The 21825-nt window shown below is 29.4% G+C and overlaps 2 protein-coding genes across 2 annotated transcripts; both read left to right on the top strand.

The window, feature by feature from the left end:
• On the top strand, nt 3481–9018 carry LOC109360714 (signal recognition particle 9 kDa protein-like). The gene is made up of 5 exons (XM_019605781.1): nt 3481–3502; nt 4956–5109; nt 5427–5495; nt 8332–8425; nt 8810–9018. The coding sequence occupies exons 2-5, from the start codon at nt 5038–5040 to the stop codon at nt 8884–8886; spliced, it is 312 nt and encodes a 103-aa protein (XP_019461326.1). The 5' UTR covers nt 3481–3502; nt 4956–5037; the 3' UTR covers nt 8887–9018.
• On the top strand, nt 14219–21069 carry LOC109360712 (transcription factor bHLH62-like). Its single transcript, XM_019605779.1, has 9 exons — nt 14219–14229; nt 18092–19105; nt 19360–19581; nt 19698–19763; nt 19864–19932; nt 20019–20090; nt 20187–20387; nt 20518–20617; nt 20723–21069. The coding sequence occupies exons 2-9, from the start codon at nt 18332–18334 to the stop codon at nt 20743–20745; spliced, it is 1527 nt and encodes a 508-aa protein (XP_019461324.1). The 5' UTR covers nt 14219–14229; nt 18092–18331; the 3' UTR covers nt 20746–21069.

The raw sequence follows: 21825 nt of genomic DNA, 5'->3' as shown, positions 1-21825 counted from the left end.
TGATTCAAGATTCGTATTTTATGTAGAACTAAGTTAATTTAATATGTTAATAATGTATAGATTGAAATATCAAGGACAATTAAATCATATAATTCAAATATATTTTCACAAAAAGAAAAAGAAAAAAACAAAAGTATAGAATCTCTAGTTTTCTTTTTTGTTTTGTTTTACCTATTCTTTTAAAAAATTATGTTTTGTAGTACCATATTCATTCGATACTAAATAATATTAATATAAATAAGATTAGTGATTTAAGTCCGCTAATCTTAATATTATTTCATACCTAATTATAAGAAATATATATTTTATGAAATATCGAGATGAGTATTGAGACAACCAAAAGCATAATTCGATTATATCCAAAAAATATTATGAGGTCTACATTCTAAATTATGACTTCTCAAAGTGAAATTCAAAACATGAGATGGTGAGGGAGACAAGTCTAATACACCCCTATCTAAATTAAGGTCTAAATCATAATAATTTGTTTACATATCATTTCAAGGTTTTTTGATATTATTAAAACCATTAAATAGAGATGTTTTCAACAGGAAGAATTATTAATTGTTTTTTTGATAAAATCATTAATGTATATTATTTTCGAATATTAAGAATTAAATAACTAATCAATTGTTATTTTTTTAGAATATTTGTGTTATAATTAAAAACCTAAATTATCCTAAAATGAAATAAAACATAATTTGAAAAACTTCCTAGATGAGTTAAATAAAATATAAGTAAAATACCTAATGTCTTAAGGTTTTGGGTTAAAGATGTGGTGTCAAAATCATTTATATATTTTTCACTTAGCCCATTGAAGAATATTATAGCTCATAGATGAAGATAGTAGTGGTATCAGAGCTAATGGTTCAATGACTCAACCGAGTATTAAAGCGACAAGTTATTGACATATCCATGTGAGATCTTTGTGTTGAATATCTTCTTGAAGAGAGGTCAAAGCGACACGTTTCGCTATAAGTAGATAGAGAGTTGATCTCTGATGTATCCAATACTCGAACGAGATTAACTCACACTTGAGGGGGAGATGTCGATTATTCTAAGTGTGAATGAAAAAGTTTCTTATTGTGAAAAAATGGATGAGTTGAAGAACATATAAATGGATGAACCATACACTAAATGTCTTATGGTTTTGAGTAAAAAATGTGGTGTCAAGCTCACTCATACTTCTTTCACTTAATTCATAAAAAAATGATATAACTCATAAATGAAGATCTCCTACTGACGTATTTAAATGAAAGATGAATAAAAATTCTCCTTCTGATAAAAGAATAAAAATGTTACATGTTATTTTTTTTCTTTTATTTTGATAACACTTCTCTCTATGATAACCGGAAAGAATACTTCCTCAAATCTCGTAGTAAGTTATGTAGAGTTGTTATTATCATGAGATAGTGGCTATTAAACTCCACTATCAAACTTTAATGGCAATTTAGTTGGATTTCTCAATGGGTCATTCACTTAGTATAATTTTAAGCATGTAGGTCTAAGTGTACAAACTCTCTATGAGTGTGCATGCTCTAATATTAGTCAAAGTTCCAAGCTTTCATTCTTATAAGAAATAAAATCATAATTTGAAGTGTTGATAATGATGAGGACCTAGAAACGTGGGATGTGGATCAACTGTCCTTAATTATGTCTCACTTCCTATCCTACACTAATCATATATTAACACGTGAATAAAAAAAATTAAAAGCAAAAAGTAATAAAATGTAGCATTCTGATTGAGTTGAGACATTGAGTAGGACATCATTTGAGACATATGATCTCTGTCCAAAAAGATTACCCTCAACCTTGGGTCACACTTCATCCCATATTGTGGAACTTTAGATGAGAGGAGCTTAAATTGGATTTGGCTTACTAATATTATAAATATATAAATATGAATGATGATAATGTTGGATCTTACAAAATGCAAAGTATATTCAACAAGATGAAGAGAGTGATGATGCAAAGGGATTAAGATGTTATAATGCTCCCAATTATAAAAGTAGTTAGTAGAAGTGTTAAAATAAATAAGTAGAAGTGGAGATACTTGACTACTTTTGAACTTAAATCATAATCTCAAGGACCCTTCTTGGAATGGTTTGTAGTTTTACATTTTAAAAAACTAAAACTAGTTTTTAGTTTTGTAATTGCAATTTATAATTTTGTAAATTTCGTTTTTTAGAAGTTGTTTCTAAATTTATAGTTTCTCAGTGTCACCACCTTTTACTACAATTACTATTAATGATAACCTTCATTACCTTTGATACCATGCCACCTTAATTATTATCCTATTTTGCCACCACCATCAACATATGAAACCCTACATGGTTGCATTATGGTGGTGGTTGTAGTGGGTTTGACCTGAAGTATTGATCGAGCTAATTTTGAACCTAAAACTAATTTTAAATCGATGGCTCCTCGTGATACTAGATATCGATCACACAAACTTTTGAATTCGAACTAGTTCTTATATCCAATTAAATATATTCCATTTTACTCTTTTTATGCAAATTCTTCTCAATATTACTATTTTTATAGACACATAATTTGATACATGAAATATTGTATTTGTGTATATTTTGTAAATAATTTCCAAATTTTTATATAAAAATTAGAAATTCAATATCATATAAAATGATATCCTTATCCTTGTAGTAACTCATTGGCACAAAAGTATCATAAATAACTACCAAAAGCAATTGGAAAAAAATGATTCAAAATATGAAATTATATCACTATTTACTCACCTAACTATTGATTGAACTAATTTTTTAATCCAAACTCTTCAATAAATTAATAAACCTAATAATATTTGGGTTCAATTAAGACCCTACTCATCCCTAAATTGGGCATATTGCTAAACTTTGGAAATTAATTTTTCAACCCAAATAACACCCGGACTTTTTTATATAATTTAATAATAGAACATATATCCTCTCTAATACTAAATATAAGAGTTATTATTATTCTTTTTATTTATAAGAATAAAAATGTTATTTTATTATAAATAAAAAGACAAAAATATTGTTTTTTATAGCATCTCCCTCTCTGTATATTAATATGATCTTTATTTTGTGCGTAATAATGAAGATTGTCCTAATTCTGATCAGGGAGGATTGCCAAATTCACTTACTAACATACATCGGTATAAAAATATATTTTATAGAATTTAATATCTATGTATTGTTAGTGTAAAGATTAATACAAATCATTCATTATTTATTTGAATTAACTTTTTTGAATAATCAATTATGATTAAACATTTTTTGTCATACACCATTAATGGCATACATTTTTTCTTACTTTTTTTATTTAAGAAAATAAAATAAATGTATTTTTTGTTAACCTTCTGTTGGAAAAAACAAAGAAACCGAACAAGTAAAAAAAATATAAAAAAATAAGAAAAAGAAAACAACAGTGTCATGTTTATTACATATTTCTGAATTGCTCCTCCTCTCGCATCAGAATCTCTCAGATTTCCGCCACTAACCCTTAGGTACGCAATCACTTAACCCAAAACGTCGTCGTTTACATTCTCATTCTTTCATCTCATCGCTCTAGATCTTAATAATCGTACTATTATTTTTCTTAATTATATCCTCTTTCTTTTTTATCTCGTAATTAGGTCACTTTCTCACTGTTTCTTTTTTATTTAGAAATTAACAATCTTCTTTTAACTATTATATCAAATTATACTTTCTTCATGTTTTTTATTATTCCCAATTCTCATGTTATAGTATAAAAACTATCAATTACTGTGTCTAATCGGCAGTCCAGTGCACGAGGCTTCCGTTTATAGTACGAGCAGATAAGTTGTTTCCGGAATTTGAACTCGTTTAATATGCAACTAGTTTACCTTTTACACTGAGGTTCTCACTACAATGATCAAAATGGACTACTTACATTTCAGGATTGACAAATACTTATTACAATTTTTTTCCTCTGTGTTTGCGATTTATGCCTCGTAAGGTTGTCTGCCTTATGATCTGGATTGTATGTTTTCAAATCCGGTAAACAGATTCTCCGCGCTTGTGATGATAATACTGTGTATATCTACGCTCCTCAGACTCCACTAGGTCGGAGCCTCGTGTACAGGGCGGCATCTTTATTTGCGGTTTATCCATACATTAAATTATTTTTTTGGAAATACGAAGCTCCTTCGAAGGTGAAGTCTTTTGTTTGGACATATAGGGTTAGTTAATGATTTATTGCAGATTTGGAGACCTAAGATAGTCATTTCCCCCTAATATTTGTGTTATGTGCATGAACAATTCTGAAACTGTTATCATGGTGTCCAATTGCTAATCTCCTCTGGAATAGGCTGTTTAGTTTTTTTGGAGAATATTCGGTTTGTCCGAACTCTGTAGAAACCTTTTTGACAAATAAGGTTTAAAAGTTCGGGATGCAGAAACGAGGTCAACATTTTGTTGAACTGCTGCATTTGCTTTTCTGTAGTGCACCTGGTTGGAGAGGAACACTTGGATTCTTCAAGGTGTTTTGATGTCTGTAGATATTTTGTGGGATAGAATTAGGTTATCGAATTCTCTTTAATGCTCGGCTCATGGCCTTTTTAAGGGGTTGCTGTTTTAGATTTGCAAGAGATTAGATTGCCCTTGTGCATTGTTCGTTTTGTATTTTTCTTTGTAGCTGTTGCATTGCGTTGGATGACTTATCCTCCTATCGTTGTATTTCTCTTCCTTTTTTCTTAATTAACTTCTTTAGCTATAAAAAATGTCTATATTATTTGTGAAAAAGTGTAGATTGGTCGAAATTCAAGTAAATTGCAGGAGATTTGAGATTATGCATATGAATATGTTGCTTTGCCGGTTTTGTCAATATAATGTAAATCAGCTGCTTGCTTGAGGTTCCTAATTTCACGTCATGAATATACTATTATTAGCCATTTAGAGACTTTTGTTCTTATAATTTCATTTGTTTCCTTTTGACAGACTGGTGAATTCAGTCTTGACAACAGGAAGTAAGTTATTGAAAACACTGAGCTGAGCTCCCTGTCCTCTTTTGCCTGGAGCAATGGTTTACATAACTGAGTGGGACAAGTTCGTGGAACGATCCATTGAGTTGTTCCGTGCAGATCCTGAATCTGTAATTTCCTACTTCACATGCTTTTTTATTTCATATAGAAGCAAGAGCTTGAAAGCTTCAAATCAAATGTAATACTGTATGTGTAATAAACAAAAATGGAAGTGGATATTATGCTTTATTTGGGGTGTTGATAAATACCTATAGTTGATACTCACTACCTTTTGCTGTCTTTTCATGCTTTTATTTTTTGTGTAAAGCCAAATTATATTTTTTGTAACTTAGTTTCATTATTCTCTAAGTTATTTATCTTTTCCTTGTTTTTTATTAACCTCTTCTATAAATAATGAAATATTTTGGATTGTGTTTGTGGCATGCAGACACGGTATGTCATGAAGTATAGGCACTGTGATGGCAAGTTGGTACTCAAGGTCACCGACAACCGAGAGGTATTGATTCATTTTCTTTAAAAAAAAGTTTAATGGTTAAATTTGTTATATTTCCTTTTTTGAATCATGAATGTCATTTTCTTATTATGGAATTAATTTTGGAATGCAAGTTTGAGAGTGAAAGTATGGAGAGATATGATACCACATTTTGGTTTCTCCCAGAACAATGTTGTTTTCCTAAGAAATATTGTGGTTTTAGAGTCATGAAATCTGGTGTGGCATTTCAAATTTTGAGTTCCCCGTACAATGTTATTGATTTAATGGTCGTCAATGTGAAGATATTAATGTTATATACAATGTATATGGATGACGTCATTTGGAAGCAAGGTTTGCCCCCTTTGTTTCCATAAGGAGTAATGATATATCATCATGCAAAATCATCCTACCCTACAAGAAAGTGGCATGTAACTTGTAAACCAATCATTAATAAGTGAAGTACCACTTTGTGATACATGTCACTTTTCTTATGGTGTAGGAGGATTTATAGGTTGATTTTGTAGGAGGATTTATAGGTTGATTTTGTAGGAGGATATATTATTTTTCTTTCATAAGATATTAATATCCTACTTTACTACTTGTTTGGTTAGCGATTAGGATTTATTTCTTAGTGAGGGACTGCTCTTCCTTTAGGGTTAGAAATCTCCCATTCCATCGAACCTATTGTTCTGCTTGCAATTTGATTTGTAGTGAATTAGTCGAATTTTTCTTTTGGGCAGGGCTATGTGTTTATGAACATTACCTTTTGCTTTTCCACTTAATTTAATAATGAAATTGATTCTGATTAATGAGCTACCTGATCAAGTGACCGACAAGTTACTTGTTTTGTTGAATATTCCATTTCGCCTTTGGTTTTAGCTATTTAGTTTGCATGTTATTTTCATATTGTTAGTGATATAAACTCATTTTTCAGTCTCCACTAACAACCTAAGCTTTTAGGATAATTGGTTCTTGACATGGTATCAAAACCTCTGGGTGACCAAATTGTCAGGAGTTCTATTTGTTATGCCCTCATTATTCATAATTAAGTTCAATTGGAGCACAAGATGAAATATATCTGTTTGTTGGCTACACCTCGATCTAATGTACTCTTGGTCTTGCATGAAGGGCATGTAAGTTTGAGATATAGAAGAGTTGTCTTCGACACATTACTGATAGATGGTTAAAGAAACACCATCATTAACTGATTCTTTATGATTCCCCCTCTCCCCCTTTTGATACGGTAAAGGCTAAAATTACATGAGATGGTGTCCTTTTCTAGCTATGTATAGATCAGGGAACGTCATCTTGCAGACTAGTAAAAGTACAGATATTGTACTTACACACACAGAATGCAGAGGTTGTGATTAAAGTCATTAGACTATGCGTTGTTGTGTATGTTGGCATGGTCTTTGGAAGAGAGATCTTAATGAGAGAGATACCAAGGACTCTTCCTCTGAATACAGACATAGGGCATGCTGTTATGAAAACTTGCAATTTGATCCCTCTCTGCCCGGCTGGCGGCCGGTACCAAACCTGTCTCACCTGGCATGGGACAGACTTTCTTTCTGCTTTGTGAGTCTTAGGGTTATTTATCCTTATAAGGTGGGTTGAGTGTGGGTTTAAGCTTAATCCGCCCCACATCCTATATATAAAAGTCTGAGTTAATTTTGTCCCTTGTTACTTACGTTCTAAGGTGTGTCTATTCACTTCATTGAATAGACACAACTTCTAAGGTGGTAGAAGTGCTCTCTTGTTTTTTAGTTACATAGCTTGACGGTTCACCGTTGGTTTCTAAATTATGATTATTATGGTGCTGGTATAAAATTGTGTTTAAAACTTTTGTAAGTGTTGGACAAGGCGGGTGCTAGGGTGCAGAATTTAAATATCCATGTAGCGGCAGGTTCAGGTTTCCAACTCCAGCTCAGTGAGTGGTGGGAGGTAGGATGCTAATTCTAGGATTGTGGGATAGGGAAGGTTAGGTTGAGCAAAAAACCATCCTAACCTACCCCAACGCTAAGCCTAAGGGAAATTAGTTACACTTCGGTTGTATGATTATATTTGTGTGTATTGGTATGCATTTAAAATAGGAATCCATTCACAGGGATAAGTTGTGATTGTGAATCTGTGATTACTTATTCCTTCAATATGCCATTCTCTTGTGACTTGAACTATTAGGCTTTAGATATCTGATCATCGTGCCAGTGGGCTAAATCGGCCTTACAGGTTTACATTAAGGATGAGGCTGCTATATGTAGGAATCTTCAAGATCTTTATATTCAATGGCACTTTTCCTTGCATATTGTAATATCCTTTTATCCCTTTTTGGGTTGAAAAAGGATGGAAAGCAGGAAGTTATCCATTACAGTTTCCTCTGTCATGCCCCTTTATAGCCAGCTCTCTTCGCCAATGAGATAATTCGGAGAACAAGTTACAGACTAAAACCTAAAACCTAGTGATTTTCACTGGAGTAAATTTTATTTAGCCTAGATATAAAATTGCCTCAAGGTTTTCACTTTGTTTCTGGTTTTAAGACTTTTGTCAAGAAAATGTTGTTTTCATCACTTCCTCTGCAAAAGCTTGAAAACAGGAAACAAAATTGAAACAATGTGGTATTATGTAATTAATAGAAAAACATAACTCAAAATGGATACATAAAGCAAACACAATCTTCCACTTAGCTGAATATAATCTTTGTTGCTTATATGATTATCATGGATTCAACTATATGCAATATTTATATCCCTTGCAATGAGCATCCTTTGTTAGTGGCATTTTGTTCTATATCATCTCTTCGCTCTTACATTATTAGTCGCATGTAGTCTCATGTCCTAAAGGTGAATTCTTGACTTTTGACCAGTGTCTGAAGTATAAGACGGACCAAGCACAAGAGGCTAGGAAGATGGAAAAACTGAATAACATATTCTTTGCTCTGATGGCTCGTGGTCCTGATGGTATGCATCTCTTACCTTAAGCTTTTGTCGATGGCGATGCTTTTAAACTGCACAAAAGCATTCTCCTTAGTATCAATTTTAGTGAAACTGTCAAAGGCTTCTTTTGAGAAATTTGTTTAAACAATGAAGTTGTTTTCATGTGATTTTAATATAAGTTGGAGTCATGGGCAAGAATAAGATATAGCACCATAATTAGATGCTGATTTACATAAGAGTGAATCTTAACATGTTGGTTTGTGTGGATTGCAAATAGCTTACAACAATAAGTGCTGAACAAGTGAACATTATGTAATTGGTCTATATGGTTTACATTGATTACATTTTGGATATTCTATATGGCACTGAGATTTTCTTCACATTCTTCACTGTTCAATGATTCTGCAGTTGATTTATCAGAAGTCACTGGAAAAGATCAAGTGGATGCGCAACCGACGAAGAAAGGAAGAGGAAGGAAGCAATAACTTGTAGCTTTTGCTTGACAAAATGGATTGATGAATTGTAGGACTTGCTATGGATTTAAATATTTTTCTTTTCCATTCACATTAACTACTTAAAGATTTCTATTTGAGAGTTTTATATATTTCTGTTTTGAAGTGGAAATTTTGATCTTTGGCACTGTTTTTTGTATTGCAGAATTTATCAGCAATACCTGCTTTACATTGTTATCTGTATTAAATCTTGGGGAAACCACTAATGTCTCTGATTGTTTTTTTTGGGACTATGAAGGGTATCCACTCACCTTTGTGGATAAAGAAATAATCTTTTCGGGATGTGTGATTGTTCCTTCTAACAAGTGTCACTTACAAGAATTAAAGTTTGACCTTTTGGTTGTTATGAGATCTAATAAGATTTTACATTACTAGAGCAACGCCCGCAGTGTATGTGATTGTATTTTAGATTTAATTATACTTCACATATGTTTTTAGAAATAATAACTAATTCCCTTCATGTTTATATTTACATTATCCTAGCTCCCTTGAGATTTATTTCCTCATTACACTTGCACCTCAAACTTCAAGGGAAGGTGTGGAATATTATTTCCTCGTTAAGTGTTGAGGTTACATTAATTATATCCAACGTAAACTCGGAGGTCTGACCGGTTTAATCATGAATTGGACATTTGATTAGTCTGAGCTTCTCATCTAACCTATTTTATATTAAAACTGGATTGACTCGGTTCAGGTTGATTGATTTAAGTCTAAAATCAATTACTTGAATGGTTGGATCATCTAAGTCAATCAATTTTAAAAAAAAAACAACTAAAACAATGTTATTTTAAGATGATAAAAACTTTTAACTTATTGAAATTGTATTTATCATTTGTTAACTTATATTATAGTAAAATTCCATTATTTAATTACATTTTAAACCTATTTATAATTAAAGCATAGTATATATGTTGTTTGATAATATTTTTAACTTGTTTGAGACATTTTATAATAATAAAATATTCTTTGTTGGCTATTTAATTATGTACGGTAATATTTCTAAATTTGAAATATAGATTTATTAAATAATGTTAACTAATAACCCATTACAATTTCTCATAAATATATTTTACTGGGATTCTTTCCACCTTTTCTTCTAATGGTTTTCATTTTCATGTAATTAATATTTAGTATTGAAAATATAATGATTGTATGCGTTTTGTCTGTGATATGTGGTGAATAAAGTAATAAGTTCAATGTTAAAAGAATAGAATGTTTGGCTCTCCATGTTTTCTTTCCACCTTTTTTTTGTAGCACTCATGCAAAAATAAGTATGTCACAATGTAAATGGCATCTCTCTATACTTCTCTATGTTTGTAGAAAATAAAGTTTTTTACACTGTTGCTACATTATCACTCATTGATTTGTAATATTTTTATTTGAAAGTCATTACTAGCTAACATACGACGAATGATAGAGATTTACTGACAGTGTAAAAAACATTTACACTATCAATGTATACATATTAAATCTTTGTTACAAATGCTCTTAATGGGTGTATGGCACCTCTCTGAAGTTGAATTTTTTTCTTCTATGATAATTATTTATTATTTTCCCAGAAAATTTGGAGGTCTATTATAATAATATCACATTATCAAATTTATTTGTGGAGCTTCTTTACTTAGCCTTCCTACTTTATATCTACACATTTTTTAATATACATGCAACATTTTCCTAATTCTAAAACTAGACACTAACATAATGAAAGAACAATATTGTCAATAGTCTGATGCATTTGAACAATCTCTTGTGGGGTAGGATGTATCTGAAATGAGCATCGATATATGGTTCCAAATAAAGAACTAAAATAATCACTTTTCTATTCTAGCTATTGTGGTTGTAAGTAACTTAAGTATCTCCACTTTATATTCTGCTTACGTAAACTTTAGCTTTTACTGAAGAAAATAATCATTCTTTTCCTTTCAATCACAAATAAAAAACTAAATTGCTGTATATTTTTCTTTGCTTCATTGTGAAGTACAAATCAATTTTACTTCACTACTTGGTCCATTTCCTTTTAAAAGCTTTCAATTAATTTGTTATGTACGTTCTTCATTCATAAACTATTGTACTTAGCATACATTATGAGACTTTGTTCCAAATCCAATGCTTCCGACATAGAACAATCGTGGACAACTTATTCCACACATATATGTCATCATTGCTTATAGTTAATGTTTAATGTCTCTTATATTAAATAATAATTTTAATTTTCTAAGTATTAATAATGTCACTATTATTATATAGTATATGTTTTTAAATATGTGTATTTGTATGCATATATGATGGCAATACGCCAAAGAAGATGTAGAAAATAAGTTGTATTTTTTATTCAGAAACTGTTCTGTAGACATAAGGTGCCCTTTGCATAAGACAAATTGTTAAAGCCTATTTTTTTCATTCATGACAACTTTGTTTTGAGGAAAAAGTAATATTGTTTTTCGTGTCAATTTATTTCAGTATTGATACTTTTTTTATTAATTAATTACCCTTAGCCTATGCTGTATTTTTTAGTGGAGAAATTATGTTTGAGTAGGGAATATTCTTTTAATATTAGAGAAAAAAAATATATGTACTGACATTATTTATGCAAAATCTGTCTGATTTCAAATTAGTTTGTAGCCCTAGATTATCGAGAATAAAGTATATCCTTGAAGTTAATTTATTTTCTTCTGTCAATAAAAGTATGATATGTATACTTTTTGTTTAGTTTTAGCAATATTTTTGTAGAAAATGATTAAATCTGACACATGTCATGATTTTAGTGACCGTAAGAGATAATTTATCTCATTATACTAAGAGATACTTTATTCTCTAGGTTATCTTTACAAAATTTATAGTTTCTACTAGCACGTCTGACTTATTAGCTATGAATTTCTCAGCTTAGTTTTCTGACACATGTCATGATTTTAGTAGTTGTAAGAGATAATTTATCTTCTTATATCATGAAATATTTTATTCTCTAGGTTATCTTTAAAAAATTTATAGTTTTTACTATCACGTCTTATTAATTAGCTATGGATTTCTTAACTTAGTTTTATGACGCATGTCATGATTTTAATGGTTGTAGGAGATAATTTATCTCCTTATAGCATGAGATACTTTATTCTCTAGGTTATCTTTAAAAAATTTATAGTTTCTACTAACATGTCTGATTTATTAGCTATGGATTTCTCAGCTTAGTTTTCTTGTTATTTTTTCCTCTTTTCGATGTACCAAAAAAATGCACCAAAGAGGCAAAAGTAACTAATAGCCTTTGTAAATAGAGTGGAGATTCACGTACTCTAATAGTAGGTTTTTTAAACTTATTATTCCTTATAGTCATCAATTTTATGGATATTTAATGATTTAGATCTACTCGTTAATTTAAACTATTAGATTTCCTTAAAATTGATGATTATGATTGAAAGTAAGTGTACCCGTCCCATTGTTAATAATAATATGATTTCAACTCCAACCATAAGTTACCCAGGAAATATTTTGACTCAACTTATGGTAAAATCAAGAGAAGAGAAACAAGTAATTACATATATAATTAATGACCAAAATATGAGTAACTACCAATAAGAATAATAATGCCTAATTAAAGCATCACCCAAGTTGAGTCCTCAATGACTATAAGATAACACGACCATTGTCCTTTGCACCAACTTGCCAATAAATTGCATTTTAAATCTTTTAAAAAGTATAATATCTATATACTGAAAGTGTAAAATTTATATATGTTCATAATTTATTTGAATTATTTTTAAAAAAATAAATAAATACAGTAATAATGTATAGAATCTATATATTGTTACTGTATACATTTTTTTTCATTATTTTAAAACAAAATTTTACACGGAGAGTTGATTAAAAAAGACTGGAAATTCATTAAACATGATACAATGCAACAAATCCTTAAGCCAAGAAAATTAAGAGAAAATAGTGTATGCTTAGTAGATATAAAAACTAAGTTTTGTATGTTATTGTTGCCTCAGCTATCATTTGTGTTAATCAATGATTAATCATTGTTAATTTTTAAATAAAAATAATACACGAATAATGAATAATATTGATAATATATTTTTTTACATTGTATGAATATTAACTTAAAAGAAAGAACTATTGCTTTAAGCCTAAAAAATATGTATTATTAATATTCTTTTCTCACAAGAAATCTACATCTTTTATTAGTTTACGCATCTAAAAAAGTCTTATTTTATTAGTTTTGTCCCCACAATATAAAACAAATTACTAATATTACTTATTTAATGGCTATGTTTGCATTCAGTCATCCCTTTTCCCTTACTATTTGTAGATTGTTCTTCAAGGTTGAAAAGGAATCTAGACATTTTGTGATAACATTTTAGTATTTCTAGCCGCAAATTATGGAAAAAAGTTAACAACACAATGATAATATAAGTCTATGGTCTTACATTTAATTCATCAAGTATTGTTAGAAAAAAGAAATGTATTATGATTTATGAATATGTGTAAGAATTTTTTTCACTATCATATCATTCATTATTCATATCTTAATTATCAATGATTATTAAATAAAACTAATAAAGTTGAATGATAAAACTATTAATATAACACTCATCTTTTTATGTGTAGTTATATTTCCAAATATTTTACTAAGTTGTTCATAAATGTCTTCATGACATTATACACTCTTTATGAATCTTTTTAGGGAGGAAATCTTTTTATTTATTTCTCTCTTCTGAAAATTTAAAAAAAAAAAGTGACAATTAATTTTACAATTTATCCGTTACCTTGTTATAAAAGAGAAAACGAAGTATATGCCAATGGTGTAAGAGTTTTTTACATTGTCGATGTATCATCCACAATTTATTTTAAATTATCATTAACTTTTAAAGAAAAAATAATTCAAATGAAATGAATGATAAACAATGTACTAATTATATATAAATCTTTATATTATCAATGCATAAATATTACATTCTTAAAAAATCATACACTATGTAATATTTAAATGAAATAGCAAGTTTTTTTTGTTGTAAGTTGTAATAAGTCGTGGGAGTGCTTTTTTTTTTTTAGGCTTACAAGTTTTAGTGGCTTTTATAATTATTTTATAGTAACTTATTTTCTTTCCTTTGCTTTTGCATACTCTTCTTATTTGTCATAAAGTTATTTATTTGAATATATGAGTGGATGAAGTCTTTACTACCACGTGAAATTTCCAAAACCAGTGGCCTGTGATTTTCCAAAACCGTGGGAGATTGATTATTGTTGCTATTTTGACTTTTGTTTAACTCACACCTTGTCACATCAGGCAGAAGATCTGCTGTCCCACATTTTATATCACTCTATGTATCATAATTTTGATTGGTTGAAATAAATTATTAAATATATTTCTGGTCAATCATATATCTTAACACATAAAATGACACAAAAGAGTGAGACAACACATATATATACATGTCACATCTCACATTTTTTAATTATGTATATACTATTTGATTACGGTTAGTTTCATTTTAATTCTAGTTTGCACAATTGATTCCCTACATATAGTTTGTAACTAATCATTCTCTTCTTTCTTTTTACTTTCTGTAATCAATTGTATCCCTCATTTTTATAGGTAAAGCTAATCCCTTTTAGAATTAATGTGTATCCCTTTCAATAATTTGTATTCACATAAATCAAATATTTGACCTAGTATAATACATGTGGATCTAGTATGGTTGTACAATACTAGACTAAGATATTTTTGTTTCTCTCTACTCAATCATGAAAGACAAAACATATGTAAGACTCCACTAGATTATCAGAAAGATAAAAAATCAATGATTTGATTCCTATGAACGATATTTATTGGGAGGAGCAGTCATACATGCATCCTGAAACAATTAATTATTTGTCTAAAAATGTGAGATGATAACATTAGTAGTCCAAAAAAAATGAAGCAAAAACAACCTAACAATTTTATAAATGCAAACAAGGAAAAACAAGACAAACAATTATGTGAAAGATGTGAACATTTTCCCTTGGGGACATATGAGCCTCTTTCCCACACCATGTGCACTAATAATTGGAAGCATATTTGACCTTTATATTTCTTAATCAATTGATCTAAATAGGTTAGTTCTATATTACTATATTTTGTACTTTCTAATTCACAATTCTATTAAAAAAATGAATAATATATATCCAACGAATTTTTTATCTTGTTAATGATTGAATATGATGGTGAAGAAAGTTGTAAGATAACACAAAACTAGGTAGAAAAGTTTATGTGCAACTTGCATGTGTCTTCTTTCGTTATCTAACAATGAAGTGATGAAATTTCCAACTTGTAATATTTTAAAATTAATATACCTCTTACAATCACTCATTAGGAACAAATAAACCAACAAAACAAAGGGTTATTAATTATATTGAATCCTTTAAGCATCAAATAAGTATCTTGTTTCTCAATCCTCAACAACATGCTATGTTATTGTTAATTTTCTTTTTGGTGGTGAAGAAATGGCTCACGGTGGTTGTGGTGGTGCTCGGCAACGAGTCGTGGTGGTGCTCGGCAACGGATCGTGGTGGTGCTATACCATTTAAGTATAAATTAAACAAAATAAATCAGATAAAAACTTGTGTAGAGACATATGTATATAGAAACAACCATAAAATCTTGACAACATATTAAAAATTTAATCCTAGTTAAAATTTAATCATAAATGATAATACCAAAAAATATAAATACATTTGCTCCAACTATAATGTCTTATATATGTCTTCATACAAGTTTTTTTTAATAAAACAAGTTGATTAATGATATTTAAAATATGTTAATTTAAATAAACAAGATACCTATTTGATGCTTAAAGGACTAAGTATAACTAATAACCCTTTATTTTGTTGGTTTATTTGTAGAAAATTTAGTTCATTTTTACAGTATTATGATTGATTTAATTGTCAACTCACTAAAGTTTCCTTGCTATTCACACACTTGAAAATAAGAAGTGTTGGAGGAACGATAGTGGATAAAGTGAGAAAAAGAGGTTAAAATGAGCAAAAATATTTAGAAAACGTGAAAGTCCTCAACATCAAGAAATAAAGCACGATTATGCTCCCTAATGTTCTTAGTTACGGGATAAGATCCTCTCCGATATTTGAAAGTTTGGTATTGAACCTAAATTCTAAAATGTGACCAAAAAATATTAAGGATCCGAATTTTTTATTTTTAATTAAATACATTGATCTGACCCTCACATTCTATTATTGGAGAGTCCAGTATGACACCTAGAATCATGGGTAGTTTTTAGGTAAAATTATGTCCACTAAACTCATAACTAGAGTCATAATAGACCTCATATTTGAATCATGGCCTAAGTATAACTTCAAATTATATTAACCATTAAATTTTTATAGAATAAATGATTAAGATGTAGAATAAATTTTTTAACTTATCTTAAAGTAAGTGAATCTCTTCTCTTTTTTATAAAGTATTTATCTTCATGTAATTTGGTAAATTAGTGGTTATGCTTTTCATATAGTCATAATGAAAATGTTGAGTTTTTCTTATCTTATAAAAACTGTTTTGAGAATTCAAGTGGAGCTTATGAGTTTTGGAGTTCCATGGAAAATGCTCAACCAATACTATAAATGATAGGCTCAATTAATAAATTTACATTAGGACTTTATCTAAATTCATATACATTAAATTTTGAAAGGCAAGAAACATTTTACAATGAATTTAGAGTTAAGTATTAGATGAGAAATATCAAGTTATCTGTACAAATGCACGGACGGTATTTTTTATCATAGGATTAAGAACACATATATTTCTTTCAAAATTCAATGTCTTTCATTATTCAACCTCACAAATATTAAATATACACAATATAATATATTGGAAAAACTTGATTATATGATCAGGAAGACCAAAAATTATAAATGCATTTAAAAGTTGATGAGTTAATAAGTTGAATTTTGGTCCTTATTAGTATTACACATATCAATAAAATCAAGATTATTGTATTCATTTTTATCACATAATATTATGAAGTTTAGAAATATTTGCTTCAACTTAATAACTCTGATTGAATTGAATTGTAAATTTTTTTATTTGGAATTAAAGTAAAAAAATTATTTATTTGTTCAATAATTTCAATAGTTGATGTAAATATTATCTTTGTTCAATGATTTGAAGTTATTTTTCCATAAAAAAATTAAAATATAAAAAAACATTAACGTTAATAGAGAAAAATAACTTAGGAGTTAGATTTCAAATTCAAAATTTTCATTCTTATTTGAATGTCACACATTATTTTATAATTTATTATAATGAGTTAATAGTAGAGGAGTTTCTTAGCACAAAGAACAATAAAAACGAATGACCATCATTTACTGATAACTACGTACATTTTTAAAATAATGATATAATAAAACGACTCATTGTCATATCGCCTTTAAGATTTTGTTAACATTTGACCTTAGTTTTCAAGAAAATAAAATATTTTTAATATTTATTAGTATAACTGATTACTGTTATTAATAATTTAATAGTAATAATAATTGAAATGATCATTATTCTTTTTACACCCTCCATTTATATTGACAATATAGAAATTTCTCTTCATTTCTACCTTTAGATTCATATTTTCTTATAAGAATAAATAAAAAGAGGATGAATTTTACTCCAAGAATTGATAGCTAAATGGAAAGTAAGTTTTTTAAACTTACTCTTAAAATAAGTGAATCCCCACCCCATAAAAATGTTCTCATACAAAAAATATTCTTAAATAATTATAATCTAAAGTATATAAATAAATCTGAGGAAAATATTCTTATTTCGAGCACAATATGAGAATGGGATATGGTCATGTATTATAAACAAAACCAATAAAAATAACATAGGGTGAAAGTGACATACATACACATTTCTTATGCAGTTTTTGCTACTTCATGTGTTATAAGCTTATGATTGGTTAAAAAACTATTTAATAATTAAATTTTACCTTAAAAATATTTTTTTTAGCCATTCACAAGTCCATAACACATGGAATAACAGAAACTGTGAGATAACAAATATATATCCAATATTACTTAAACTCACCTTTGTGTTGATTTCTCTATTTAACCCCAATTTGCAACCCCATCTATCCCCTCTCTCCATTCTCTCATTTCTCTCTCTCTATATATCTATATATATATATATATATATATATATATATAGTTTTTGTTAGCTTTTTTATTAAACAAACACATTTCCCTTCACACACACAACCTACCTCTTTCCTTTGAACTCAAATCTCACCAATTTCACCCTTAACTCATTCATCACTATCATTTCACCCTCTTTCTTTTTTCTAATGTAATTCACATCTATTTTTATTTAGCCTTTATTTCTAAGCAACAATAATAACTAACATTCATATCCAACTTTACTTTCATCAAACACTTCCAACTTCCCTTCATGGAAAATCAATTCTTTCTCAATTCTCAAATGTGGCAATCATCATTATCATCATCTGCTATGGATTTTAACAACAAAACATTGGATAAGTCAAATGATCATAGCCTTCAATTTGATTCAGCACTTAGTTCAATGGTTTCTTCCCCTGCAGCTTCAAATTCCAACATTTCAAATGATAATTTTATCATCAGAGAACTCATTGGAAAATTAGGAAACATTAATAACAACAACAACAATAGTACTAACAACACTTCATGTTATAACACCCCTTTGAGTTCTCCTCCTAAAGTCAACAACAACAACAACAACAACATAAACAACAACAACAACAGTTACTTGGTGAAACCAATGATGTCATTGAATTCTTCAACTGTTGGTGAGTTTTCATCTGATTCTGGCTTTGCTGAGAGGGCTGCAAAGTTTTCTTGCTTTGGAAGTAGGAGTTTCAATGGTAGAAGAACCCAATTGGGGTTGAAAAACAATGATGAATTGGCTCAAAGATCTAACACTTTTATGGAAAATGGTAAGTACACTAGAGTCTCAAGTAGTCCATCACTTCAAGTTCTTGGAGTTGGATCTCAAATGGGTATTCAAGAGAACAAGAATTCTCCTATGGAAGTTGCCAATTCTCAAGAAGAATCTACAATTTCTGAACAAATTCCAAATTTTGACAATGGGGTCAAGCCTTCTTCTTATATGAATTCCAGGAAAAGAAAAGGTTCTTCTTCCAAAGGAAAAACAAAAGAAACTTCAACCTCTGCCAATCCTGTCATTGTAAGCAATTTTTTAGTGTCCAAATTGTTTTGTTTTACACTAAATTCCTAAAGAAATATAAATCGGCAGCCCAATGTACGAGACTCTTATTTAACATAGTATCTGGGGGATAGATGTATAGAGTCTAATCCTCGGCTAGCAAAGAGGCTGTTTCCAGTAATTTCGTAGAGAAATGTGATTCATGAAATTATGTTCAAGACTTGATGTTGAAATTATGTACTCTTTTCTAAATTCCAAAGGGTCTATTATTTCAGGGTGGTGAAGACTCAAATGCAAAACGTTACAAGAAAAATGAAGGTGATGGAAATGAAAATGGAGCTTTGAAGGAAGAGGAAGAATCCAAAGGGGATGCTAGTAATGGAGGTGATGAGAAACAGAAAAAGGGTAACTCAAAATCTTCTGAACCACCAAAGGATTATATTCATGTTAGAGCAAGAAGAGGTCAAGCTACTGATAGCCATAGTCTTGCAGAAAGAGTAAGAATCATTGTCCTTTTTTTCTTCTCAGTGGAAGGTAGATGTATGCGGCCTTATTCTCGGATATAAAGAGATAGTTTTCAGGATTTGAACTCGTGATTAATGATTTAATATAGGTAAGGAGGGAGAAAATCAGTGAGAGGATGAAACTTCTCCAAGATCTTGTACCAGGTTGTAATAAGGTATGCTATTTCATAAACCAAAATCAGAATTCAGAATTTTTGTATGCATAAATGTGTTCCTTTTACTAATTTGGATTATGAATTAATCATTCCCTTGTAGGTCACTGGAAAAGCACTTATGCTTGATGAAATTATAAACTATGTTCAGTCATTACAACGCCAAGTTGAGGTAAATCAGTGTGAACTAATAAGCTGTGACGACCCGATTTTCGGTTGAATATCGGCTAACCATGTTTTTTTTTCCTTTGTTGGCAGTTCCTTTCTATGAAATTGGCTACTGTTAACACTAGGCTGGATTTTAGTATTGAGAATCTAATCTCAAAAGATGTAAGTTTTCATGGCTCTAGACAATGGGGTATACCTTTTTTCAACATTAAAAAAATCTGCTTTTTTTCCTCATGATTTTTGGCTTTTTCTTTTCAGATATTTCAATCAAATAATTCTTTAGACCCAACATTCCCACTAAATTCCTCAGCAGAAGGCTTTTATGGAGCAATCCACAATAACATTCCTAATGAAACTGTTACACACAACTCAGTGGACCCATTAGATACTAGTTTGTGCCAAACCATTAGTACTATGCAATTACCTTCCCTTAGTGGATTTAATGAAAATGGCTTTCAGGTAATCAATTTAATGTAAAAAAAAAAGTACTTTTTTACATGTCACTACATGAAAAGTACACAGTCATTGAACTCATTGAAAAAATAAAGTGTATTTTTTTTCTAACTTTTCTTATTGAATGATTTTTCAGTATCCAATAGCATTCTCTGAAGATGACCTCCACACAATTGTTGAAATGGGATTTGGCCAAATTCCAAATAGGAAATCACCACAATCACAAAGTTTCAATGGTACTAAAATTTGGAAGTTACATTATTTCATATATATGAAATATATCATTTTTATTAGACCCAACAAAATTGATATTTATATTAAGCTATTTTTGTCCAATGCAGGCTCAAATCAAGTACACCTATGAGAAAATTAAGCTATGTTCACAGCAAAAGACTTTAATTCCAACAACCCCATGAATTATTATTGTTAAGCCATTATTATCATATCACTAGGACTAATAGAACCCTTTTCTTGCTTTTTATCTTAGCCATTTCTTTTCATGTTTGTAATTTTTAATCTTATGGTGCAGTTCTTTTTCTATTCTTTTTTGGGTACTACAACTATTCAATGTATGTAAAATCTTTAGGACCAATTCTGTATTATTCTGTTGGTGCCAAATTCTTATTGTTATGGCACCAATCATAAGATATAGTGCTAATTAAAGAAAGAGTTTTTCTAATAGCTATTATTATTATTATCCCTAGTCACTTTGTCTATTATTATTTGTATGCTTTATATAATAATTCATACATCACATCAATCCACTAAGAACTTTAGTGGGTTTTGATTAAAATTTCATTAAATGTCATGTCAATTAATCTCTGCAAAATCATGTAATATAGTGAATAAGATTCTCACTTATGTTGCTAACCAGCTGTATTAGTAGGGTCCCTTGTTTTTTTCATCTTAATATTGCAATTTCAATGATTATGACATTTTGTTAACTTGAACTTCTGTGTTTTTTTATTGAAAAATCAGCAATGATTAAGAATGACGATATAGAATAATGAGAATGTATAAAACTTATATACGGTTAGTATAAACATTTTTTTTCTGATAAATTTTGAAGTAATATATTTGAGCATGAAAAGAATCCCAGGTTGGCAGTAATGAAATTCTGACTAGGCCCAATGAATGAATGATTGAGCTTTAAAAATTGAGAAGTTTTATTATTAATTTTGTGAATAAGAAAAGGGGGTTTTAGTGGAGTTCAGGTTTGGAAAAGATACTCTAGAGATATTAGACTAATCTTTTTGCAGAAAGTTGTTAGCAAAAATCCACTTCATTGGCTTTAACAAAAGATTTATGGGTAGTCTTCACATTTTAATATGAGAGAAATATATACGCACGGATAGTATAAGAGTTTTTACACTGTCATTATATTATTCAATATTTATTTGCAATTATCATTGACTTTTCAAAAAAAGTAATCCAAATAGATTGT

The sequence above is a fragment of the Lupinus angustifolius genome, chromosome LG11 (assembly GCF_001865875.1).
Source record: "Lupinus angustifolius cultivar Tanjil chromosome LG11, LupAngTanjil_v1.0, whole genome shotgun sequence".
Taxonomy (NCBI): domain Eukaryota; kingdom Viridiplantae; phylum Streptophyta; class Magnoliopsida; order Fabales; family Fabaceae; genus Lupinus; species Lupinus angustifolius.
Note: the sequence above shows the minus strand (reverse complement) of the source record. Positions and strands in the feature narration are given on the sequence as shown.